Below are 27449 nucleotides of genomic sequence, written 5' to 3' on the forward strand. Positions count from 1 at the left end.
AGGTAATTTAAGGGTAAACAGGTGATACCCCTCATGTTTCGCAACCAAAAGCAATTTGGGGGCGGTACTTGTGAGCGCCTTTCTTCTTTAACTCTTGTGACAAAGATGTTGTTATGTAACAATCGTTAAAGGTGATTTTCTCTTAAGATACCCTTTCAGGTATAAATAGTACTCAGAACCAAGGTTATTTGTAATTTTTATACTATCGATCTCGTTTCTGTTCTGGCCGATCTCAACCGTAAAGATACGAAAATTAAGTTAGAAATTGATTTTGTAACTGCGTAAACAACTCGAAGGTGCATACTCAGTATGTAGGAACTATAATACGTAGTCAAGCGTGATTCGCTAGTTGAGATGTTACGATGACGACACAAGAAGATTGACGGCTTAGAAACGTCATCCGTAGTGTCACCTTTATATGCGGAGACTCTAGTTTTCCCTGTCAGATAGAAGCTAGTCCCCGTTATATTAATTTGTGAAGAAAGAGAATAAAGAAGAATTAACCTACCAAACGACGAATTTACTTCTAACGATATGCATATATTCTGAGAATTTTATTGCGTGAGGAGTTATTTAGGCTTTTTTACGAAAGGACTCATGAAATCGTGTCTGTGGTATCTGGCAATGGCTATATTTGAGTGTGATGTGAAAGGTTAACTATTAGGAAGTTGAACGTAAAATTCTCTAAGAGTCACCTTGATTCTTCCTTCGTGACCCTCGATTAATATCCAATCAGTACCATTCAAGCTGTAACGAGCATGATATCTGCTGACCCAAAACTTTTCTGTGACGGCGCCTTGGGTAGAAAACCCTGACAGAATATGGACTGACAGCAAATCCACTTGTAGATATTGTGTTCCCATGTCAAGAGTTGGAGCACTGCACCAGGAGCTGGAGGCAAGACAGTAACAGCTATTACTTTCCATAATATTGGATTCTCTGCAAAATACTTCTGTTTCCCGATTAGTCGGGCCCGGTATTAACCTGAACCAATATCAATATCTCGTGAAATTCGTTAATACTTTTTTTGCGATCTTACCTTCGCAAGCTTGAATCCCGCTCGAGCCAAAAGACTCGAACCCTAAAAGGGGACTAACCTTAACCTAATATCATTCTTTCATCGTTTACCTGTCTTGAGGAGAGCTGCTCAGGGAAACCCTTCCCTGTTTAGCGGCGTGCTGTTTGTCAAGTTCTGAGGATGCCGAGATCTGCTTGTCTCTTATTTGTCCATTTTCCAATCCCAGTGATGACGTGCAAGCTTATAAGGAGTAAATAAGATCGCGCTTAGTTGCTATAAAGTGCAAGGTGACATAAGAAAGAAGGACAGAATTTTTTAAACAAGGGGGTCCTTCGCTAGCGTCGTAGAACGGGCTAAGGAGTGTTCATATATCAATAACCCACTTAGTTAGCGGTTTTATGGGATCTCTGAGGAAAAGCTGCAAGGCTGCGAGTGGAATGGGAAAAAGAATTCTAAGACAATTGGGAAAGAGATATATAAATAATAGAAGCAGCACCGCCGCTGCTATTGATATCACGCACCCACATAGCACAGGCTACACAACATTTGTGGTTTGTCGTGGCGGCCGGAATAGGGAGTTTGGCAATCTTTAAAGTATGAGGGCCATGAAATAATGTCTTGCTCATTGGGTTTCTCCTCCTCTCTTCTCTTTCTGAATAAGCATTGAGTCTTAATTCAGTGTATGGATGTTAGCTTTTTTTCGAATTCGTTTTATTCACTGCAAATTAGCGTCACTTTTGTTCACCATTAGATGTCTTGAGAATTATAACTCAGGTTTTTCCTTTCGTGTCTGCTGTAGGCCGCCTTGAATATACCACGCCAAACAGTTTGGTTGCATACCTGTACAGGGTCCTTTATCCACGATCTCTATTTCAGTGTATTTTTCGCAGGCTGCTTTCTTCAACAGGCATTCGTTGTCATACGTCACATTATCTGAGCCACAAACTTCTTTCATCACCTTAGGACATTCCTGAATGCACTCGCATTCCTCTTCGCTTCTGTTGCTGTTCACGCAGCGAGAGAAAGCGGGATGACACCTTTTCTTGCAATCTATAAATGCTGGATACATTGAGAAGGTGGAAAAGATAGTGTCGCGCCTTTTCTTACGAAGACTCTTGTCATACGGACACCTATCAATCTCGGCAAGTTTCTCAAGTCCTTAAGGTTCGCTTCCAGCCAAAAGTAAATTCAGGATGGCAACACTTAGGTGAATCATTTTCCGCAAATGGTGATTCAGTATATGTAAACAAGAGCCGCCATTAAGCAAGCGTGAAAATATGCATTTGATGTTTGTCTGCGAACATTATCTGTTCCTAGATGCGAAAGGTTTTCCGAGAGCGAAGCTCGAGGATAACTATAAGATACGAGGAAGATATACTGTTCCAGGAAGAGGTACTGTTCCCTACGCTCGGGAAAAAACTGTTTACGAACAGCTTAGAGTTTTTCGCGCGGATGTTTACTTTCAGTATTCGCTGATACGACTTCATGAAAAACGAAACGTCCCTCGTTTTGTAACAAAAGCTTAACGCTCTCTAATCTTGAATCAAATGCAAAACGAAGGCTCTCGTCGTAAGATCGCTTGGAGTACATAGTTGGATATTTGCCAGTTTTAGCTACCGCATATTCGTTCACGTGTTGCGTTTAGACTAATCGCGCGCGAGCAACAATGTTTGCAGGGTTAATAGCTGATAACCAGAGCTGACTGAACCAATCAGAACACTAGAAATGCAATATCCGGTCTTTGTAATTTAATCCAATAAGGTATCAATCATTAGCAGTAGCAGTAGCAGTTACCAAAGCAACTGAAGGTTTAGACATGTCATTATCCGAAAACTCCTGGATATGCCCCCTGAGATCGGGTATTTAGAAGCTCTGAGTTTCTAATGCGCGTGAAATCATAAGATCTTTCGTATACCTTGTTTTACTATACCAACAATTTGTGGTCAATAACCTACATTTACCAGCCTGGCATGTCATTTACCTCGACATCCTTTCCAACAGTCATATTCAGACAAAAAGTTGTTAAGGTTTCCATGGCATCCACCATAACTAAACGGTTCACATTGTTTAGTTTCCTTGTTAAAAAACCATCTGGGAAATGAAGCCTTACAATTACCAGGCTGTTTGGGCAGGTTACAGCGAATTGGTTCTGCGAAAAAATGACATGTTAAATTTTAATGGTCAATTAAATTCTACCATCATCGAGACGCATACAGTAAGAATGAAAAGGGGTAGAGAAAATTTTGAAAGTCTTTGATATGTTTTTAACTTCACAGTTTTAATAAGTCTTACCATCTCGCTGCCTTTGCTTTGATGAAAACGGTGTCAACATGGATATGTCGTCAGTGCGGCATCCATATATCTCGACACTCATACACATCCGACCAACATAAGATGTAGGGTATAAAACAACTATTGCAGCATGCAAGTGAGGCTTCAGCCAGTGACGGACGATAGAGGACTGGTCCGTATTTCCCTCAAACTCCTAAAAAAGCGTCATGTAGGTGTTGTTGAAAACTAATGATCTAACGAGTTAGTGAATTGCTTATTTCTCCATCTTTGAATTTCTCTACAAGAAAAAATATCTAAAACATTTTACCATTAGTGAGTTGCAGAAAGTTTTGCCAATTTGAATAAAAAAAAGAAAAGAAGTAAAATAATGATTTAAATAGAAAGATAAGAAAAAGAATGACGATAGTATGACTATAATTTCTCCACTTTCGACTGCGCACTACAAACAATGTTAACAACTGGTCTTAGCGCCCACTTTCCTTGAGTTTAGATATGAGTAGATATCGGTGACTAACTTCAAGTAACTACATAGAACGTTTGTCATGAAAGCCACCTTGATGTTTCCTTTGTCATCAGCAAGTAGGTAAAGAATTTCATGTTGAGATCTCAAATAGACGAGATAACTGCTGACCCAACTCTTTTCTGTTACTGCTCCTTGGGTAGAAATCGCTGATATGGAATAATCTCCATAGCCAAGATCCAGGAGCAGTAATTCTGCTTTCTTGCCATTTCCCGAGGCACACCAGGAACTATTAATCAAATTAACAATTGAAATCATATAGGGCTTTCTGGTACGCGAAGCCGTCAAACGTCTGCGTATGTACGAACTTTGTAACGGGTAACGGCTGCGAGGCGTGCTTTCAGAACCAGGTGTCTTCTTAGAGTTACGAACATCCGGCATAAAGAGTTTTAAGCTCAAAACAAAATGGTTGAAATTTTTGTGGGGAAGTTGATCCTATTGCCCATGCTCAACAATGGACCGGTGTGTTTGCAAACCCCTTCAAAACTTACGCTTGAAGCCATATTTAAATTTGTATAAAATGATTGCTTAGTTATTCCACCAAATGGGGAGCCTGGATCATAGCCTAAACACCACCAAAAAGCTGGCCAACGAAAGAGACCGCGGCGAAAAACCTTTGTTGGTGTTTGTAGTCACAAAAGCTATTAAAAAACGCCGAAGAGGTGATGCTGACCTACTCCCTCATCTTCAAATCTACATTTGGATTTCGAAACGTTTAGTAGGAATCGATTTGGGAGTTAACAGGAGAGCAGGTTGATTAAAAGTCAGATCAGCTTCTACAAAATAAGTTATCTATGTTACTTTTTAGGTGTCTTGAGTGATCTGAGAGAAGCAATGTCATTGAGCCATGCATGTCTGGCAGTGTGGTTCTTGTCCGATGCAGATGATGACACCAAATTAGGAAATATCGTCTTACGAAGAAAGACATGTAACGACATTGGACAAGCTGAAAGCAAATGAGTGAATACGAACTCAGTTTAGTGCTATACGATGTTGAGCGACACACAACGTGATAGTTAAGAATTACATGAGTGGGAGAGATATACGTGAAAATATTTGGCTGGTGGTTATGACGCTCGAACTTCGTTAAGCTCAGTCCGAGTGTCGTGACCTCGGGCGATATATTTTCCCGTCTAGCCCTACCTAAATTAGCCGATATGGATTTAGTTTACACATGATCATCCTAATTTCTCCGTTTTCCCTTCTCCTTAGACTTTATCCATCTACCAGCGATGATCAGCTGGTTCCTATTGCTTTGAACGCAATTCCAAATTGCCATGGATAATCTATGGGTGATACAATTCACAGTAAAAATCATCGAAAGAAATATTAGGATTGTTACAGCAACAAAATTTTCGGGCAATCTTTCTCGCACGGCTGCCCGCTAAGTCCTACGATTTTTTCCGGCCCCCCTTACGCAATCAAATGGGAACTTTTCTTATATGTGTCATACAATAAAGGCGCCCATTGTGCCACACTGGTCATGTGATAAAGTTAAAATAATTTTAAACCGCAGGTCATAACTGTGCTACAGACACCTAAAATCGCGCACGTAAATGCATCGGGCATATCTCTTTTACTTAACTGTCATCATGTAGATAGATGTATAAAAAAAGGTCAAAAATACCTTCTTTAATACATTCAGTTCCATTTGACAAGATAACTGGATCGCAGAAATGAAGATAAAGCCGCGCTGCGTAGGTCCTTATCTGAGAGCAACCTTTAACTAGTCTGTGTGATTTATCCCTTTTACGTGCTATGCCTGAAAGTTATATAAAAAGGAAATGCAAAAGAATTCTGAAAATATTTCAAGTGCAACTGAGCGCCGCGCAACACAAGGAAAACAGGGAAAAACGACTCATTTTTTGTTCTCTTTGTTATCGACATTATCCTTTCTCGACTTTGCTTTTAAGTTGCATAGCAACAAGGCTCGTGCGTCACGGATTGAATTAATCGCCATTTACTGTCGCAAAAAGAGCGTAAAAAACACATTTTGAACGGGAAATTTCACAGCAGAATCATCCTTTAAAAAGCAAACCAATAAACTCCCAGACTTATGAACAGAACGTTTATTGAGTAAAGGCAAAAGATTCGAGTTAAAGAAAATTTACCCCAAAATAGACGCCGTTGAAGCGTTAACACGAACTTTCCTGAGTCGAGGATTTTTTGAGGAATAAAAAGGCGAATTCTCATACGAAGTAATAATAACTGGTCCGCGTATACGTAGCTAGCGGTTTTGTTAGGGATTGTCTGAGCGATTTGCGTTTATGCGTACATGAAAGCTTTGTTTCATGATTTTCTTTGATTGATGCAGGTTATTAGCGGCCGGTAAAATGCTTCATTTTTTCACCTAAGGAGCACTAATCCATATGCATAAGAACAACAGAAAAAAAATTAGGTTACAAGACAGCTTTTATTCAAAGCCAGAAAAACTTACGGACTAACAGCATAAAAGATATTGTAGGATGGCGCTAAAAGAAAAATTAAATCTTTGCCGAAATCTAGCTGACCGTTAAAATTTTGACAAATAGGATTCACACGGACAAAACACAAGAACGAAATAGCTTTCAGGTCAATTGCGTAACAAAAAGAAAACTCAAATCCAATGAAATCTGTAAAACTTTAAAACATGGTAGATCAGCTGCCAGATTTGTGCAAAATATGGCCAAATGGAGGCCAAATGGCGGCTAAATGACAGCCAAACGGATGCGCGAAAATCAACTTGGAGACAAAAATCGCTTGCAGGGCGCAACAAATTACATCTATTCTTTGAAGCCTGTTTATTAACAATTGACCATTTTTCTTCACGTCTGCTCTTCATTTGTGAGAGGTATTTTGATCAAAAATGGAGCAAAAAGGAGGAAAACCACCTTAATGATTTTAGAGTACGGTCCGGTGGAAAATGCATATATCGATCATTGGGAATGTTTTCATCGTCGATTTTAAGACTTTGCAGCCCTCCTCCTTCTAGTTGAGTAATCTTCTTTAAATTTTCTGTTTGTTTGTGAGGTCTAAAAGGATGTATTTTGATTAAGGAAGGAGCGAAAAGAAGGAAAAACTAGCGAGATCATTTTAGCTTAGGGCCCGACGACATGTGCCAAGGCAAAAATGTCGGCCTTTGTACCACTCACCAGACCTTTGAACAAAAAAACAATTGCATGACTTTGGGACTGAAGCAAACCTAGAAGGGGAGGCGGGAGATAACGCTTCTGAACTATTAGCGCCTGGATGGACGATGCAGATTTAGCGCCCAAAAGAGAAAAAAAAAATGGCTTGTATATTTAGACTTGGGCGTTCCTACGGAAGGTGAAGTAAAAATTGTTACGTGAGAACGTGGAATTAAAAGAATATGATTACAATCAGATGATCACAAAATCATAGTGTGACGCCAAACAACGCAAAGCCTTCAAATTGTGCATGAAAAAATATATGCTTTTTGAAGAATAACTTGTAAAATTAACACAATGCTTGTTAATTTGTTGTATTTTACACTTACCGAGAATTTTATAAGTTTCCACATCTTTTATCAAAAGTTCCGAAGTTTTGAAACTCTTTGTGTGACCGCATGTTAGAGTCCCAAGCAAATATCCCTGCCTAGCATCGCAATAATCCAATCCCAAGAAGTCGACAGTGTAGAGATCTACTTCTCCGGTAAAGATTTTAGGCAAAGGCTTTTCGCACTTGAATGTAATAGCGGGTTTCATCCCAGGTAATAAAGCTGCTTTTGGGTCTCCGAGCTTACTGCAAGGGAAAGTGACAATAAATACCATTGAACGACATGCAATTCATCCCAACTGACCGTCGCAGTTATTTGGCGATGACTTGTTGGATATGAATGAAGGAAAGTTTGTCAACTAGATGGTAATATGACCTGACGTAGAACAAATACCGCAGAGAAAAATTGATGATATAAGTGCAGTTTTTTTTTACCACACATGTAAATAGTGCTTTTCAGCCAAGCTGATTGGTAAAATCCGAGGTTATCATCGAAGTAATTTAACCTCCTCATTCAGTAAATTCCGGTTTTAGTCACGATGTAATGACTCATCTACCAGTGAGGCTCAGCTAGTTAAAACTGATCCCGGATTGCATCGTCCAATCATCTAAAGGTTTAAATAATGCCAATAGTAATAATGATTACAATATACCACACAGGTATAAGCGATTAACAAGTATTATCCACCTCCTAGCAACTGAAGAGACAAAATCGCGTGTCAACAATATGATTTCTGTCCGTTTTTAACTTGTGGAGAGCAAAGCGTAGAAACAAGTTTTTATGAGGACTCCGATATACAAATAAGCCACTCATTCAGGTGTAGACATTGTGGTAGTTACTCGTCCCGAACTCGCCCGAGCGTGACACCATCATCTTGGAATAGTAACCGCGTTTAAACGATGGCCAGGCTTGTTACAGTTTATACTGACCATTGTTGCTTTAAAAGCCAGTTTTCGAGTAAACAAGGAAAACCCTTTAGTTGAAGCACAAACCCATTGAATTGCTTTGATGGGAATCGCTTTGATTGTTTACGATCTGATGTAAAACAAAATCTGTGGGAAACAGTTGAAGTTCATTGGCTGATTGAGAAACTCAATTATAATACATTCAATAAAGGGAGTAAGTTTCTAAATAAACTGTGGTGCTGCGTCGGTGGGAGAGTATAGCAGGTAAGTTAGTGTTAACAACTGAGTTGAAAACGTAAAGTGGCCACCGTAAAGGGTAAAAAAGCTGACGTTTCGAGCGTCAGCCCTTCGTCAGAGCGATAGATGAAGAACTAACCCTTTGACGAATTACCTAAATTACCAAAAAATTCACTAAAATTTAAATTCTTTAAAAATTAAATTCACTAAATTACCTATAATACATTCAAGTCACTATCCTCTTTACTGATTGGACGAAAGCGTGGAGTAAATTTTCGAAATCAGCGGCTGGGACGTCCTCTAGATGCAGATTACACAATAATCATGAAGAGGACACTTAAGTTACGGGTAATCATGCCATGTATGACCGCGGCGCATGATTTCTAAAGGTAATCATGCCAAGTTCACGCATCTTTTGTTGCTTGCCGTCAGTGAAGAAGCAAAATCCTGACTTCTGGAGCAGCCTTTTTATTCGTTAAATGTATAATAAAACAATTATTAGCTTCGGTTTTTGTAATATTCAGAATAATTAAGGTCTCGGTAAGCCTCGACCTTGATTATCCTAGATATCGCAAAATCCTCATCCAATGATTGTTTATAATCTTATGTAATAAACATTTTCGGAGGCTGAAATATGCCAACAATGTATCGTTTTCTTCTTTTCCAAAGGGTAGGTCCCGGATAGGGACTTCGCTGCCAAAAAATATTTCTCAATGTTATGTTTCGCCACTGTCAGCTTTCTCGAGAATTCCGTTTTCTACTTTTCTACTTCTCGTATCTTCTCCAGAGTGAAAGAAAGTATAGAAAATCTCTTTCGTTTTTAAATTTCAAGTAGTTTTTTTTGCGTTTTTTTGTTATTTTCAGTTTATTTTAAATTTGTTACATTTTTGCTTAGAAATGTAAGAAATTTCGGAGTTTTTATTTCAGCCAAACGTTGTGGTTTATTTAACAAATTAAACACATATTTTTTACGGAGTTTGGACTCCAGCCTCTTCATTCGTAATAGATTTTTAAAAGAAATGAAGGAAGGAAGGAAGGATATAAGGTATGGAAAGAAATAGTGACTTAAACGAAAAGAGAAATTAAACTGAAATAAATTTTAAAAAAAGTGCAAAGAGGAAAAGTGGGCAAAAAAAGTTCCAGTGGTGGAGACAGGGATTGGAAGTTCAGAAAGATTACACAACTTCTCCCTTCTCTGTTTTAGAAAAGGAAATTATACATCATTAACTTATTTAAGCTTATGAAATTTTTTTTCCGTTAAATCATGATTATATAATGTGACGTAATGAATGTGTAATTATGTTTACCAAACATACTGATGCTTTCTCATTTTTGATCACAAAAAGTCACTTGTGGTCACTCGTGTATACTTTATCATGACCCTGGATCAGTAAGACTTTAGTGGACAAGATAATTTTGTGCTTTTCTGACAAAAGAAAGTTTGCATTATTTTTAAATATGGATATTAAACGAATATTTTGAGCTTTTGACGACTCAAAGTCCTGTTTTTGAGATAATTTAAGAAAAATGAAATAATAACTCTACGTTAGCGTATAGAGTGGTATGTTGCTCGCACTAATCAGATCGTTTAGGGTATGTTTTTTTGCATCAATCAGATCGCCGCATTGGGGTATGTATCTCGCACCAATCAGAGTGTCGTTTTTTTTCTTTGGTTTGAGAGGTGTTCAAATTTCAACAAATTAACGCGGGTTTCGGAGAGAGCGGTTCGTAAATTGGAATCATCATTTAGAATGAGAAATGTTGACTTTTCTATGTTTTTAACATGCATTTTACCGCGCTTTATGAGAAATGCAACACTAATGGACAGATGAAAGACATCAGATTACCTATAGTCGTGAAAATGGTGGATAGTTATGCGAAAGAAAATAGTGGATAGTATATCATGCTTTATTGTTCCTTCACGACGAGAGTGAGTGGAAAAACTTTGATTAAAATATTGCTTGAGGTGTTGATGAATTGCACCAAACATTTTGATTTGAGCAGTTCTTTAACGGCAAGCTGTGTTGCAAAATTCATGATTTGTTGAGTGAGCCGATTATATTTTTCTGGACTGGTTTGCTCGGTGCTATCTCTCGATGAATGTCTGCTTAAAATTAACTATGGACGATTTTGTGTGGCTCCTAGGAAGCTTTGTCGCCCATTGTGACATCGTGTTTGATTGGTATCCAATGTTAAGAGGTGTTTTTATTGTACAACGATTTTTCTGCGAAAGATGACTGAGTTTTCTTCTTTGGTCGTTTGGTTGCAGTCAATTACATGGTAAACATTGTGACGCGTTACTCTTTGATCGGGTCTTTCGATGTTGTAAGTTTGAACAGTTGCAAGTGTGTTGCAAAGTGGATTTGTGTCATTATTGACTGTTGATGGAAATTGTTTGGCTGTTTCGAGGGTAATTTTGAGAACGCTGGACGAATGGAAATGTTTTCGATGCCTGGAGGAAGTGATCTTATGGAGTCGTTTCTATCGTTAGCATGTTTGTTTGATTCCGTTACCTGGAATGAATGATTTACGTCGGTAAGTTGATGTGATGTGATCTATAACGTTGAAAATATGTCAAATCGAAGGAACAGTTTTTGTCTTGGTCCACATTTTTGTCTACAAAATAAACACATACCGCTTAAAAAGATGATAATACGGACAACATGCAAAGCAGTCAACTATTTCTCGAATATTGCGCTTATTGAATACTTAATTGTGATATCTCATTTACATCTACATCTACTTTTATTAAGTTTGTAAAATCTGTACAGACAGAACGATTTTTATCGAGAAACAGGCCAGGAATATTCCACAATAGTGAAAATAATCGTGAAAGCTGATCGCGGAAAAGCGATTCCGTGACGCTCGGTCACTTGTAAGACAACATGTTACCACATATCAGACGACAAAACACCTTAAATTCTCAGTCTGCATTTTTTACCCACTCTGCAGTCTGCAGTCTACATTTTGTACCTAGTCTACATTATGTATCTGGTCTGCACTCTGCAGTCTGTATTTTCTACCAACAGGTATCCGTGGCACCAATACAGTTTATTTTTGGTTACAGTTATTCGCACAATTTTCAAAATCGACCACAAAATACCTGTGTGTGAGTAAATTCGACATTTTCGTTCTTTTCCGCGTTAATAGTCTTTCCTTTTGTAAAAATGTATACATCACTTGCAATGTTTCAGTTAATCCACCCATCCGTGGAAAAATAACTCTTGCACGCATAGCATGCCTATATTTATTGGAAGCCAATAAAACGCTCTTGTACTTAGGATTTGGCGTGCGTCAATTATAAATGGCCGTTCTGCTTGAATTGAAATATTTTCTCCCTCTCTTTGAACCAAGAGATGTTATAAACATATTAGTTCTTTTTTAATCCGCAAACTTACATGAAAAGAACGGTTCAAGTAAGCGAAGGTTTTCTGCAAGGAACTGTGATACAACGTCGTGCAAGTATCTCTTTTGTCGAGAGTTACAAGGCACAATGCAACGTATTCCTTCGTAGAATGTGCGAACGGCTAACTTTGTTCAATGTCCACAGCAAATGAATGAATGAATAAATGAATTTTAACAATGCGATCGAAAACAACACCAGCATCTTTTCAACGAGTAGTATACAATTTTTTGGTGTTTTGCAAAGTTTTAATGGAAACTTCCAGGAGGACTGAACAAGATTAAAGACACTGTTGGAAATGTAGCCGATGTTTGTAGACGCGAAGAAAGAAGGATGTGGCATCGTTTTGGAGTCGAACCTACTTTGCAAGGCTTTTGGAGGACTGCACACATAGAGAAAGACGAGCAAGACGAATAGAACTGGAGTATGCTTTTTCAAAAGCTTGAAATACTGTCTGGTTCGTACTCGCCAACATTTTGCTTGGGGGCATCTTCAAGAACTGCCAAGGAGCTTTTCGAGAGCAGCAGCGGGTGCGTTCATTCATTAAAATATCCATCTGCCTGCTATCCGCAAACCCTTCAAACGTTTTCCACTCGCATTTCGTCTTTTTCGTTTTTTTCTTTTTGTGTTAGACGACCTTTCGGCGGCGATGACATCATCCAGCTCTCGAGTCGAGTTGTCTTCGTCGTGCTCGTCTTCTCCATTCGTCGCTTGTTTTCCTCCAAAATCTCGAAGAAACCAACTCGAAAGTCTGGGATATCTGCTTCTGAGTTTTGTTCTTTTTGTTCGTTCGTACTTTTCCTTTAAATGTGTTTCAAAATTTTCTTCCAGTGACATTTTGGCCATCAAAACAAACTTTTGAATTGAGCGGGCCGGACAATGAAATAGACCAATCATAGCGCATGTGCTAACTGAGAGATAAAATAAGAGGTATCTGAGGTATACGTTTATTATTTTGCGGAGTTACCATCATTCTGGATTTCGAAATGTTAATCCGCCGTACTCTAAATTCACATAGTGCTGAAATGGTAACAGAAAACAGTGGACACTTTTGTCAAGTTTGTTAACTCAGAACCTACCTGGTGTCCATAAACCTCAATGTGACATCCGAGGCCATCACATTCGCAAAAGTTCAGAAACTGGCCAGGAGAAGAAAGGGACTGAGCCGTGGCTCGCTCATTTCACTTTACAAAAACAGCAAAGAAAACATTTTATGTGTTTTTCATGTGTTTTTCATGTGTTTTTTGATGGTCCATGACGCAACAAAGGTAATTAATTACATCATCGAATACTAGTCAATACGCGCGCAACTAATTAAAAGACGCTCATTTAGCATTTTAACGAAAATAATTAATTGAAACAAAAGAAAATATAACAATATGTCAGTCCACTTATTTTTGTTTGGATAAAAGACTCAAGCAGCCATATTGTTCCCTTTTGCGAGTATTTAATTTCGTTCGATACAATAATTGCATTAATTTTCTTTATAACCGTACAGCATTCTTACAAAGGGTTTGCGAGTTATCAAGAGAGAACGCGAAAGATCCCTATTTTCCTCGTCGCAAAACTTTAAGTCATGGAATAGAGCTTCGCTAAGATCGGTATCTTAGCAAGTGAAGAATCAAGAATGATCTTTAAATATAATCTTTGATCTTTCTATTGTTTTATATGGTATGTCTTGTATATGTATTTATACAGTATGTCTTATGTATTTTTAGACTCCTAACAGTTGATGTAACTTAAAATATGTCTTTTTATCCTAGGAGGAATAAAGATTGATTGATTGATTGATTGATTGATTGAAACTGGAAACTTCAGAGAATCTGATAGTGGAAATTGACGAAACTCTCAACGCAGTTGAACTGAAAAAGGCCGGGAATATAATTTCTCTCTCTAATTCTAATTCGTTTACTGAAAGTCTTGGAATCGGAAAGGCAAACTGCCGGAAATTAATCTTAAGAAACTCTTAAAGTTTTCAAAGGTGTCTGGGGGAACTTTTGGTCGAGAACAATGTTATCGATAGGTCGAAATCACTACAGAGGAAGCACACTTGCGGCTGGTTTTGTTTAAGCAGTTTATTTTGGCTTATACCGGATTGCAATGACGCTTAAGTAAAAGAACAAGTTTAAATATATCAGTTGTAAGTTGTACATTGACTGACAAAAGGTTTAGGTATGACAATTACTGATAAACGTTTTCAATTAGCAACACCGTAAGTGACAAAAGTAATCCTGACAAAAAGGTGAAGATGTAAACTGACTTCATTGTACCAGACGACTTCTCTTGAGAATTAACGTCATAAAATTGTACTGAAGAAAGAAAGGGAAAAAAAGGCAGTGAGATCTATAAATTCATCCCTTTCCTAAAATATTTTTAAGAAACCTCAAACATTCAGGGAGTATTCTCGGCGAAATAGCAGTTGCTAAAATGGAACAGAAACTGGCCAAAACCTTTTGGAAAATAATTTGTTTAGATACCTGCCGAGCAAGCCAGAAATATGCTTGTTAGCATAGTTAAAACATATTCATTAAGTGACAATAATGATCCGAAATTGCTTCGGCTTTGCATCGCTTCGCTCTGCGATTGGTCCAGAAAACGCCACTCCCTCAACCAATCAGATGCAAAACTGCAACGAATCACGATTTGGTCCCTCACGTTTTCCCGCGCTTTAGGCCGTTTGGTTGGTTTTACTCGAGTTTTGATTGGCTCTTAAACTTATTTTATTTTCTTCTGATTGCCCGATGTGACAACGACACTCATAGAGTGATAAATGAAGTGTCCAGTTGAACTAATCTACCAACCTTCACATTAACTATGTAAAGCAAATGATATGCGTTTGTTTTTCTAACAAGCACGTTTCTTGGGTTTACAAAAACATTTGTAAGTTCTTCGATCCGATCCACAAACTTTACGGACTAAATACCTTTACTGAACCAAAGATATAGATCAAATTTTGTGTGTTCTTGGCACTAACTATCACCCAGGGACATGGGAAGGAGTAAATTAAGTAATTCCCGTGATGGACAGACTGTGAGTCTGCCGAATCATCAGAGAATACTTACAACGTGAACACTTTTGCATCTGATGTGAAAAAAGATAATTTTTGTGTCGCACCAGCTGAATGTGTTTTGAGGATTACAAGGAAAGTTGGTGAAATCAGTAATGAATTAGATTACCGTTTACATCAAGAGAATATACATTTTATATTTTCTTGGTTCACATTTACTCCAGAGGTGCATCTGATGATTCAGACATAGCAAAAAGCTTCTTTGAAAAAGAAATACCTGTACAAGTTCCGTTTTTCACCAAAGTTAGTTCTTCTTCCTTTTCGCAGGCTGTTTTTTTCAACAGACACTCGTTGTCATATGTGACATTATCCGAGGCACAAACTTGTTTCACAGCGTTAGGACATTCCTGAATGCACTCGCATTTTTCTTCGTTTCCCTTGTGCTTCACGCAGCGAGAAAACGGAGAAGAACACTTTTTGTTGCAGCCTAAGAGGTGACAATGTAGTAGAAGCTTTTAAACTTAGAACATCTGGGAAATGCCGGAGCTTGTAAAAAACGTATATCCTCAACACAGGCAAATTCAAATTCTCGCCATCTTTGAACACTGCAGAGGTTTATGGAACAGATATAGAGAATAACACATAGGCGCGCGTAGATATGGAATTTTTCTTCGAATGTTTAACTCGATAGCTCACGAGTGAGCGCAGCAGGAACTGCTGGAGCTTGTAAAAATGTAAATCGTCAACACAAGCAAATTCAAATTCTCGCCATCTTTGAAAACCACAAAGGTTTATGGAAAAGATAAAGTCTAATTCTCGGGTGGAGAGAATTGGCCAGTATTGCTGCTTTGAGGAGACCGGTGCTCAAGAACACACATACTTTCCATCACCGTCAAGAGTATTTCCAAAACAATGGCACTGACTGCATTTAAGATTCCAAATGGTAATCTGATCTGTCAAAAACATTTATCAGCAATTCATCCACACAAATTGTAAGAAATATTACCTTTATCCGTGTATGACTCCTTGCAACCGTAAAGCTCTACACGCATGCACCGCTGACCGAAAAAAGAGGTAGGAGAGAAACGAACAAAACGAGTATGGAGACGAAGCTTCAGCCAGTGGTGGACGATAGAGGACTGGTTCGTATTTCCCTGAAATTACTTTTAGATTTGAAAAAGAACTTCAGTTGGTCAATGTCGCACGATGATGATCTAACGTTTAAATGAATGGGTTTTTTTCTCCATCGTTAAAGTTTTCTGTTTTGACGAGGATTTTATTTGATGAATCAATTAACTACTTGTAGTCAGTTGAATGTCTCCTATACGCCAACACTTTCTATTTCATCCTTAGTAGGAAGTATTAATAAATTCCCGCAAAAAATAGCAACATCAGCGCCGTTTTCACAGAGAAGTCTTGACAATGTTTAACAATCACTGAAGAACCAAAGATTAACCTCAAGACTCTAGTAAACAGTTTTCTCTTCAATTTAAGCATAAGAATGTGTTGTAAGCATTTTTTGTGGGGAGTTATTTGGGCTCTCTTACGAAAGGACTCATGAAATCGTGTCTGTAGTAGGTGGCAATGGCTATATTTGAGTGTGATGTGAAAGGTTAACTATTAGATAATTGAACATAAAATTATCCAAGAGTCACCTTGCTTCTTCCTTCGTAAAGTTTTTCGTAATTTTTTTCTGCTCCGTCGATTAATATCCAGTCAGTACCATCCAAGCTGTAACGAACCAGATATCTGCTCACCCAAAACTTTTCTGTGACGGCGCCTTGGGTAGAAAACCCTGACAGAACATGGACTGACAGCAAATCCACTTGTAGATATTGTGTTCCCATGTCGAGAGTTGGAGCACTGCACCAGGAGCTGGAGGCAAGACAGCAACATATATTTCTTTCCTTGATATTGGATTCGCTGCAAAATGCTTTTGATTCCTGATTAACCAGGCCCTATATTAACCCGAACCAATATCAATATCTCATGAAATTCATTAGTACATTTTTTGCGATCTTACCTTCGCAAGCTTGAACCCCGCTCGAGCCGAAAGACTCGAACCCCAGTAGGAAAAATCTATTTTCCCAAGATTTCTCGGTATTTCTTAAGTAGCATTTACAATGTATTAAGACATGGCCTAAAAGGGGACCAACCTCAACCCTATGTCATACCTGTCTTGAGGAGAGCTGATCAGGGAAACCCTTCCCTGTTTGGCGGCGTGCTGCTTGTCGAGTTCTGAAGATGCCGAGATCTGCTTGTCTCTTATTTGTCCATTTTCCAATCCCAGTGAAGACATACATGCTTTTAAGAAGTAAATAAGATCGAACTCAGTTGTTATACAGTGTAAGTTGACGTAAGAAAGGAGGACATAATTTTTCAACAAGGAGGTCCTGCGCTAGCGTATTAGAACGGGCTAAGGAGTGATCATATACATATGATCTTTTTAAAGAAAATTGCTTGATTTAAAATGTCAGAAGGTTGAAGGAGGGGGGAGCGTAGGGGGGGGGAGTGGAGGTCAAATTACAATAACCCGTTTAGTTAGCGGTTTTATGGGATCTATGAGGAAAGGCTGCGAGGCTGCGAGTGGAATGGGAAAAATAATACTGAGATAATCGGGAAAGAGGTATATAAATAATAGAAGTGGCACAGCCGCTACTAATGATATCGAGCATCTACATAGTACAAGCTACATAACATTTGTCGTTTTTGTCGTGGCAGCGGGAACAGGGAGTTCAGCCATCTTTAAAGTATGAGGGCCATGAAATAATGTCTTGCTCACTGGGTTTCTCTTCCTCTCTTCTCTTTCTGAATAAGCATTGAGTCTTAATTCAGTGTATGGATGTTAGCTTTTTTTCGAATTTGTCTTATTCGCTGTAAATTATCGTCACTTTTGTTCACCTTTTTAAAGACATTTAAAAATGTCTTTAGAATTATAACTCAAGTTGTTCCTTTCGTGTCTGCTGTAGGACGCCTTGAACATGCCACGCCAAACAGTTTGGTTACATACCTGTACAGGGTCCTTTTTTCACGATCTTTATTCCAGTGAATTTTTCGCAGGCTGCTTTCTTCAACAGGCATTCGTTGTCATACGTCACATTATCTGAGCCACAAACTTCTTTCATCACTTTAGGACATTCCTGAATGCATTCGCATTCCTCTTCGCTTCTGTTGTTGTTCACGCAGCGAGAGAAAGGAGCGTGACACCTTTTCTTGCAATCTAGAAATGCTGGAAACATTGAGAGAGTGAAGAATATAGTGTCGAGCCTGTCCTTACGGATACTCTTGTCATTCGGACACCTATCAATCTCGGGAAGTTTCTCGTGTCCTTAAGAATTCAACATTTTTTCTTCAAAAAGAAAAAAACTGCAAAAAGAGGACAACAGGCACTAAATCTCGGTCCCAGAAAACAAAACCTATCTAGACTCAATCTCTTAATCACGGACAATCCGATTATAACCAGATTATGTTTTATGTAGGTGATAAAATTGTTGCACAAACATCAATTGACGAAGTTGTGCACAGTTTACTCAAGAATTTTATTAAACTTGAACCGAGCAAGGGAAGGGATCGAGGACAGCTTTTGTTGAAATATATCTTGAACTCAATTTCTCGCTCCAAACTTTACAAACTTTCTGAGACAAGTATTCGGTTCAATTTGTAAAACTTCTTGCTTATCCTGATGCACACATTTACAAATGTTAAGCTTTGCGGTAAGGAACGGAAGAAAACAATATTATGGCTTTTCGAGAAGGCTTCAAGGGTGAACGTTTGTAACTAACGGTTCTGACAGAGCCTGGAAATATCGAGGCAAAACTTGCAAGTCATCCTGAAAATGTTTTCTTTTGTGACAGCGTTATACTTTTTTCTAGACCATAAACAGTCACGTCAAAGGCAAAATTTGTAGTTGAAAGTTCAGCCGGAGATACGTACCTTTCAATGGTGTTATAACTTATTTGTGAATTTGACACTTTTGTTCCCGAGATGACATCGACTAATATTTGTTTTACTTTATTTCTAATACACGGGAGAAGTGTTTTCTTCCAGCCAAAAGTAAATTCAGGATAGCAACACTTACGTGAATCATTTTCCCCAACTGGTGATTCAGTAAATATAAACAGGAGCCACCATTAAGCGAGCGCGAAAACTGATATGCATTTGATGTTTGTCTGCGAAAATTATCTGTTCCTAGATGCGAAAAGCTTTCAAGAGCGAAACTCGACGATAACTGTAAGATACTAGGAAGAGATACTGTTTCAGGACAAACATACAAGCATATTTTTCACCAAATGGGTGCTATTGAGTTTATTATCCTTCAAACATTTTGCAACCCGTGGAAAAAAACTGTTTAAGAACAGCTTAGCGTTTGTTGCGCGGATCTTTACTTTCAGTGTTCTCTGGTACGACTTTCTTAACATGTCCCTCGTTTTGTAACAACAGCTTAACGCTCTCTAATCTTGAATCAAACTCAAAACGAAGGCTTTCATCGTCGTGGACGAACAGTTTGCAACTGGGGAATATCACTTGGAGTATATAATTTGATATTTGACAGTTTTAGCTACCGCATATCTGGTCACGTGTGGCGTTTAGACTAATCGCACGCGTGCAGCAATGTTTGCTGGGTTCATAGCTGACAACCAGAGTTGACTGCACCAATCAGAACACTAGAAATGCAATATCCGGTCTTTGTAATTTAATTATATAAGGTATTAATCATTGGCAGTAACAGTTACCAAAGCAACTGAGGGCTTAAATTTTTCATTATCCGAAATCTACTGGATATGCCCCCTGAGATCGGGTATTTAGAAGCTCTGAAGTTCTAATGCGCGTGAAATCATAAGATCTTACGTATACCTTGTTTTACTATACCAACAAGTTGTGATCAATAACCACAAATGCATTTACCAGCCTGGCATGTCATTTACCTCGACATCCTTTCCAACAGTCATATTCAGACAAAAAGTTGTTGAGGTTTCCATTGCATCCACCATAACTAAACGGTTCACATTGTTTAGTTTTCCTATTAAAAAACCATCTGGGAGATGAAGCCCTACAATTGCCAGGCTGTTTGGTCAGATTACAGCGAATGAATTCTGCAAAAAAATGACGTGCAAAATTTTAATAGTCAATTAAATTTTACCATCATCGAGACACACGAGAATGAAAAGGGGTAGAGAAAATCTTGAAAGTCTTTGATATACTTTTGACTTAACAGTTTTAATAAGTCTTACCTTCTCGCTGCCTTTGCTTCGATGAAAACGGTGTCAACATGGATATGTCGCTAGCGCGGCATCCATATATCTCGATACTCATACACATCCGACCAACATAAGATGTAGGGTATAAAGCAACATATGTAGCATATATCTGATGCTTCAGCCAGTGACGGACGATAGAGGACTGGTCCGAGTTTCCCTTAAACTCCTGAAAAAAAAAAGCGGCATGAAGGTGCTGTTGAAAACAAATGATCTAACTTGTAAATCAATGGTTTATTTTCCATCTTTGAATTTCTCTACAGCAAAAGGTACCTAAAACATTTTACCATTAGTGAGTTGTAGACAGTATTTTCGATTTATATGGAAAAAAAATGAAAGAAGTAAAATAAATGAATGTAATAGAAAGATAAGGAAAAGAATGACGAAAATGAATGACTATAATTTCTCCAGTTTTTGAATGTACACTACAAACAATGTCAACAACGGGTCTTAGCGCCCTCTTTTCCTTGAATTGGGATACTAATTTCAAGTAACTACATAGAACATTTGTTTTGAAAGCCACCTTGATGTTTCCTTTGTCATCAGTGGCTAGATGAATAGGGTCATTGTCAAATTTGCCATAGAAGAGATAACTGCTGACCCAACTCCTTTCTGTAACTGCTCCTTGGGTAGCAATCGCTGATATCGCACATGGTTGGTGAAACAGTGCTACCAGAAATTCTATTCTCTGGCTATCTCCCGAGGCACACCAGAAACTATCAGTCAAACAATAACAATTGAAAGGTCAATTGCATAGAGGGCTTTCTGGCACACGAAGCCGTCAAACGACTGCGCATGTGCGAACTTTGTAACGGCTGCGGGGCGTGCTTTCGGGCTGTCAGAATCAGGTGTTTCCACAGAAACGAACGGACAGCCGGGCAAGCTGGTTAGTTCAAGTACGTTATACATTTCCTTTTCAAGCTCAAAACGAAATGTTTCAAATTTTTCGTGGGGAATTGGTGCGCGGCTGGGCAAAGTTGATCCTTTTGCGCATGCTCAACAGTTGACCGTTGAGTTTGCTAGCCCCGTCAAAACTTACGCTTGATGGCATATTTGGGTTTGCATATAATGATTGTTTAATTATTCCAGCAAATTGGGAGTCTGGATCGTAACCTAAACACCACCGAAAAGCTGGCCAAAGTCAGAGACCGGACGAAAAACCTTTGTTGGTGTTTGTAATTACGAAGGTAAGAGAAAAACGCCTAACGGATGATGCTGACCTACTTTCTCATCTTTAAATCTACATTCGAATTTCAAAACGTTTAGTAGGAATTTATTTGGGAGTTAACAAGAGAACTGGTTGATTAAGAGTCAAAATCAGTTCTTACAAAACAAGCTATCGGTAGATACCTTCCAGGTTTTTTGGATGATCTGGGCGAAGCAGTGTCGACGAGCCATGCATGTTGGGCAGTGTGGTTCTTGTCCTTTTTTGGCAGTGACGCCAAAATAGGGAACATCCAGCTATCATGAAGAAAGACATGTAACGACATTGGACAAGCTGAAAGCAAATGAATGAATACGAACTCAGTTCATTGTTATACGATGTTGAGCGACAAGAATTAATAATTATTGACTGGGAGAGATATACGGGGAAATATTTGGCTGGCGGTTGTGACGCTTGAACTTCGCTAAGGTCAGTCCAAACGTCATGACCTCGGGCGATATATTTTCCCGTCCAGCCCTACCTAACTCAGTCGATGTGGATTCAGTTTCCATATGATCATCCTCATTTCTCCGTTTTCCCTTCTCCTTAGATTTTACCCATCTACCAACTGACTAGCTGGTTCCTATAGCTTTGCGCGCATTTCCAAAGAGCCATTGATAATATGTGGGAGATTCAACTCAACGTGAGTTGGAATCATCGAAAGAAATGTTAGGTTTGTTACAACAAAAAAATGTTCCGGCAATCTTTCTCGTAAAGCTGCACGCTAAGTCCTACGATTTTTTCCGGCCCTGCTCGCGCAATCACGGCCCTCAAATAGGGACTTTTCTTATATATGTTGTGCAGTAAAAGCGCCCATTGTGCTATACTGGTCATGTGATAAAGTTAAAATTATTTAAAACCGCAGGTCATAAACGTGCTTCAGACACCTAAAATCGCGCAGGTGAATGCATGAGGCATTACTCTTTTATTTAACTGTCATCATGTAGATATATGTGTAAAAAACGGTTAGACATACCTTCTTTAACACATTTAGTTCCATTTGACAAGATGACTGGATCGCAGAAATGAAGATAAAGCCGCGATGCGTAGGTCCTTATCTGAGAGCAACCTTTAACTAGTCTGTGTGATTTATCCCTTTTATGTGCTATGCCTGAAAGTTATACAGTAAAAAAGATAATGCAAAAAAATTCAGAAAATATTTCAAGTGCAACCGAGTGCCGCACAACACAAAAACGCAGAAGAAAATGACTCGTTTTTTGTCCTCCATGTCGATCTAAGTGGTTGGGCGCCTGGTAATAATTAAATTTAACCGAGTGTTAAAATTTTGACTGATAAGATTCACACGGTCGAACGAGAGCGAAAGGGGTCCAGGTTAATTGTGTAACAAAAAGAAAACCCAAATTCAATGAAATCTGTAAAACTATAAAACATGGTAAATCAGCTGCCAGATTTGTGCAAGATATGGCCAAATGGCAGCCAAACGGCCACGCGAAAATCAACTTGGAGACAAAAATTGTTTACGCGGCGCAACAAATTAGCTCCATTCTTTGAAGCCTGTTTATTGACACTTGACCATTTTCTTTATTTGTGAGGTATTTTGATCGAGAATGGAACAAAAAGGAGGAAAAAAACCACCTTGATGATTTTAGCGTACGGTTCGGCGGAAAATGTAAATAATCGGTTATTAGGATTGTTGTCATCGTCGATTTTAAGAGTTTACAGCCCTCTTCCTTTTAGTTGAGTTATCTTGTTTACATTTTCTGTTTGTTTTTGAGGTCTAAAAGGATGTGTATTGATCAAGGGCGGAGCGAAAAGAAGAAAAAACCAGCTAAATCATTTTAGCCTACGGCTCGACGACGGACGCCATTTTAAATTATGTTGATAACTCCATGTACCCGGCCTTTGTGCCACCCACCAAACATTTGAACAGAAAACAATAGCGTTACTTTGAGGACAGGGGAGGCGGGAGATAAGGCCTCTGAACCACTAACGCCTGGGTGGACGATGCAGATTTGGCGACCAGAAGAAAAAAAAGGAACGGCTTGCATTTTAAGACTCGGGTGTTCCTACGGAAGCTGGAGTAAAAATTCTAACGAGACAACGTGGAATTAAAAGAATATGATTGGCTCTTAAAGTCAGGTGATCACAAAGTCATAGTGTGATACCAAACGCCGCAAAGCCTTCAAACTTTGTTTGAAAAATATATATGTTTTTCAATAATAATTTGTATATATAACACAATGCTAGTTTAGTTGTTCTATTTTACGCTTACCAAGAATTTGATAAGTTTCCACATCTTTTATCAAAAGTTCCGAAGTTTTGAAACTCTTTGTATGACCGCATGTTAGAGTCCCAAGCCAATATCCCTGCCTAGCATCGCAATGATCTAATTCCTTGAGGCTGACAGAAAAGAGATCTACTTCTCCGGTAAAGAGTTTTGGCAAAGGCTTTTCGCACTTGAATGTAATAGTGGGTTTCATTTCAGGTAATAAAGCTGTTTTTGGCTTTCCAAGCCTTCTGCAAGAGAAAGTGACAATAAATGCCATTGAACGACATGCTATTTATCCTAACTGAACTTCGCAGTTATTTGGCGATGGCTTGTTGGATATGAATGAAGGAAAGTTTGTCAGCTAGGTGCTCATAATAACCTGACATAGAACGAATAACAAGAAAAATTGATGCTACTAAGTGCAGTTGTTTTTACCACACATGTAAAGAGTGCTTTTTAGCCAAGCTGATTGCTTTAATTCGAGGTTTTCATCATAGTAATTGAACCTCCTCATTCAATGAATTCCGGTTTTAGTCATGATGAAATGACTCATCTATCAGTGAGGCTCAGCGAATAAAAACTAATCCCGGATTGCATTGTCCAGTCATCTAAAGGTTTAAATAATGCCAATAGTAATAATAATTACAATATACCACACAAGTATAAGTGATAAGCAAGTACTATCTACCTCCGAGCCACCGAAGAGACAAAATCGTGCGTCAACTAATTAATGTCTGTCCGATTTTAACTTGTTGATAGCAAAGAAACAAGTTTTTATGATGACTCCGATATGCAAACAAGTCACTCAATCAGGTGTACACACTGTGGTAGTTACTCGTCCCGAACTCGCCCGAGCGTGACGCCATCATCTTGGATGATGGCGGACTTTCTGTTGTTATTTTCAGTTTTCGTTCGCGTAAATTTGTTACCCCTTTGCTTGGAAATTTAAGAAATGTTGGAGTTTTCATTTTTTCATACATATTTTCTACGGAGTTTGGACTCCCGCCTCTTTATTCGTAGATGGATTTTCAACAGAAAGAAAAGAAGGAAGGATGTAAGGTATGGAAAGAAAAAAAGGAAATTAAACGAAAAAAGAAATTAAACTAACATAAATTTTAAAAAAGTGCAAAGAGGAAAAGTGAACAAAAACGAAGGTCTAGTGGTGGAAACAGAGATTGGAAGTTCGGAAAGATTACACAACCTCTCCCTTCTCTCTTTTGGAAAAGAAGGAAATTATACATCATTTACTTATTTCAGCCTCTAAAATCTTTTTTCTTTCGGTTAAATCCTGATTATATAATTTGTCGTAATGAAGATATTGGAGATTCCTAGGCGTGGGAAATTCTATCAGGGTCCCGGTTTAAAACACACTTCAGACATTTTCCATGTGCTCTAAACTCAAAGCTTTATTATTCGTTCCAGTCCCCACACGGGGGGAGGGGGGTGGGGGTACGCCTGGCGCTTACAAAAAACAAACAAACAAACGATCGCTTGTCCAGATGTATTTATGATGATAGCCAAATATACTGATGCTTTCTCATTTTTGATGAAAAAAAGTCACTCGTGGTCACTCGTATGTACTTTAAACACGACCCTGGATCAGTAAGACATTTTGATTTTAGCAGTTCTTTAATGGCAATCTGTGTTGCAAGATTGAAGATTTGTTGAGTGTGCCGATTTTATTTTTCTGGCTTGGTTTGCTTGGTGCTATCTCTAGATGAATGTCTGATTAAAATTAACTATGGACGATTTTTTCTGGCTCCTGGAAGCTTTTTCGCCTCGTGTGGCATCGTGTTCGATTGATATGCAATATTAAGATCGTGCTTGCAACTTTGCACGATATAACACGGTGACCGTGCCAGTTTTCTAACATTCCTATTAGCTTGTAAGATGCCAAGATCGGCGTACAGTAAATAATACGCGGCTTCGCTCGGAAAGCTTCGTTTTGCACCAGCTAACTAGAGGTTATTTATTTTAAAAATGCCGGTTTGCGTATAGAGACGAACAGAGGCCGCGTAGGAGACATGGAGCCGGAAATCTAGAAACGGGCTAAGAATATTCCACAATAATGCAAATAATCGTGAAGGCTGATTGCGAAAAAGCGATTCCGTGGCGCTCGCTCAGTTGTAAGATAATATGTTATCACATACCGGACGAAAAAGCACTTTAAATTCTCAGTCTGCATTTTGTACCCACTCTGCAGTCTACATTTTGTACCTAGTCTACATTTCGTATCCAGTCTGCGCTCTGCAGTCTGTATTTTGTACTAAAAGGTATCCGTGGCACCAATACAGTTTATTTTTGGTTACAGTTATTCCCACAACATACACAATCGACCACAAAATAGCTTTGTTTGAGTAAATTCGACATTTTCGTTCTTTTCCGCGTTAATACTCTTTCCTTCTGTAAAAATGTATACATTACTTGCAATGTTTCAATTAATCCACCCGAAAAATAACTCTTGCATGCATAACATACCTATGTTTATTGGAAGCCAATAAAACGCTCTTGTACTTAGGATTTGACGTGCGTCAATTATAAATGGCCGTCCAGCTTGAATTGAAATCTTTTCCACTTCTATTCTATGTAATAAACACCTCTAATTTTTTTTAATCCGAAAACTTACATGAAAAGAACGGTGCAAGGAACTGTGATACAACGTTGTGCAAGTGTCTCTTTTGTCGAGAGTTTTCTTCAAGTGTCCGAAATCTACAAGGCACAATGCAACGTGTTTCTTCGTAGAATGTGCGAGCGGCTAACTTTGTTCAATGTCCGTAGCAAATGAATGAATAAATGAATTTTATCAATGCGATCGAAAACAACACGTGGATCTTTTCAACGAGTAGTATCCAATTTTTTGGTGTTTTGCGGCGTTTTAACAGAAACTTCCAGGTGGACTGAACAAGATTAAAGACATTGTTGGAAATGGAGCCGATGTTTGTAGACGCGAAGAAAGAAGGATGTGGCGTCGTTTTGGAGCCGAACCTGCCTTGCAAGGCTTTTGAAGTAAGACGAGCGGCAAATAGAGAAAGACGAGTAAGACAAAGAGAACTGGAGTATGCTTTTTTAAAAGCTTGAAATACTGTCTGTGTCGTTCTCGCCGACAATTTTTTTTCTTGGGGACATCTTTAAGAACTTGCTTGTCGAGAGTAGCATCTGCCTGCTGTTTGCAAACCCTTCAAACATTTTCCACTCGTATTCCGTCTTTTTCAGTTTTTTCTTTTTGTGTTTGACGACCTTTCGGCGGCGATGAAATCATCTAGTTCTCGAGTGGAGTTGTCTTCGTCGTGCTCGTCTTCTCCATTCGTCGCTTGTTTTCCTCCAAAATCTCGAAGAATCCAACTCGAAAGTCTGGGATATCTGCTTCTGAGTTTTGTTCTTTTTGTGCATTTGCGTACTTTTCCTTTAAATGTGTTTCAAAGTGTTCTTCCAGAGACATTTTGGCGATCAAAATAAACTTTTGAATTGAGCGGGCCGGACAATGAAATAAACCAATCATAGCGCATTTGTTAACTGAGAGATAAATAAAAGGTATCTATTTCTATACACCGCCTGAGGTAGACGTTTTTTATTCTACGGAGTTACCGTTATTCTGGATTTCGAAATGATTATCCACCGTACTCTTAATTAGCGTAGCGCTGAAAAGATAACAGAAAATAGTGGATACTTTTGTCAATTTCGTGAACTCAGAATAAAACCTACCTGGCGTCCATAAAACTCAAAGTGACATCCAAGGCCATCACATTCGCAAAAGTTAAAAAACCGGCCAGGAGAAGAAAGCGACTGAGCCGTGGCTCTCTCATTTTACTTTTACAAAAACAGCAAGGAAAACACTTCATGTGTTTTTTGATGGTCCATGATCGTTAATGACGCGACAAAGGT

General features: G+C 38.7%; 2 protein-coding genes across 3 annotated transcripts in view; both read right to left on the reverse strand.

The window, feature by feature from the left end:
- Positions 1 to 27449, reverse strand: part of LOC149049115 (uncharacterized) — a 47746-nt gene extending 20297 nt beyond the window's left edge. Inside the window, exons 1-13 of one of the 2 annotated variants that reach the window (XR_016184696.1) lie at positions 27270 to 27449; positions 23571 to 23815; positions 22314 to 22448; positions 21484 to 21631; positions 20657 to 20849; positions 20110 to 20302; positions 19804 to 19971; positions 17889 to 18107; positions 17053 to 17182; positions 16534 to 16753; positions 15885 to 16041; positions 15156 to 15365; positions 13927 to 14180 (exon numbers count right to left, since the gene is read on the reverse strand). Coding sequence is in view for 1 of the 2 variants with exons in the window: in XM_089199348.1 (XP_089055474.1) it covers positions 16534 to 16753; positions 17053 to 17182; positions 17889 to 18107; positions 19804 to 19971; positions 20110 to 20302; positions 20657 to 20849; positions 21484 to 21631; positions 22314 to 22448; positions 23571 to 23815; positions 27270 to 27406 (1788 nt within the window). In the remaining variant the exon portion in view is untranslated. Of the gene's footprint in view, positions 1 to 13926; positions 14181 to 15155; positions 15366 to 15884; positions 16042 to 16533; positions 16754 to 17052; positions 17183 to 17888; positions 18108 to 19803; positions 19972 to 20109; positions 20303 to 20656; positions 20850 to 21483; positions 21632 to 22313; positions 22449 to 23570; positions 23816 to 27269 lie in introns of those variants that run through there. The other variant, XM_089199348.1, reaches the window with a different exon arrangement.
- On the reverse strand, positions 536 to 3519 carry LOC149049119 (uncharacterized). The gene is made up of 5 exons (XM_089199351.1): positions 3311 to 3519; positions 3000 to 3167; positions 1859 to 2077; positions 1129 to 1258; positions 536 to 891 (listed from the first exon to the last, which is right to left on the reverse strand). The coding sequence occupies exons 1-5, from the start codon at positions 3396 to 3398 to the stop codon at positions 654 to 656; spliced, it is 843 nt and encodes a 280-aa protein (XP_089055477.1). The 5' UTR covers positions 3399 to 3519; the 3' UTR covers positions 536 to 653.

The sequence above is a fragment of the Pocillopora damicornis genome, chromosome 3, assembly GCF_964200805.1.
Source record: "Pocillopora damicornis chromosome 3, jaPocDami1.2, whole genome shotgun sequence".
NCBI lineage: Eukaryota > Metazoa > Cnidaria > Anthozoa > Scleractinia > Pocilloporidae > Pocillopora > Pocillopora damicornis.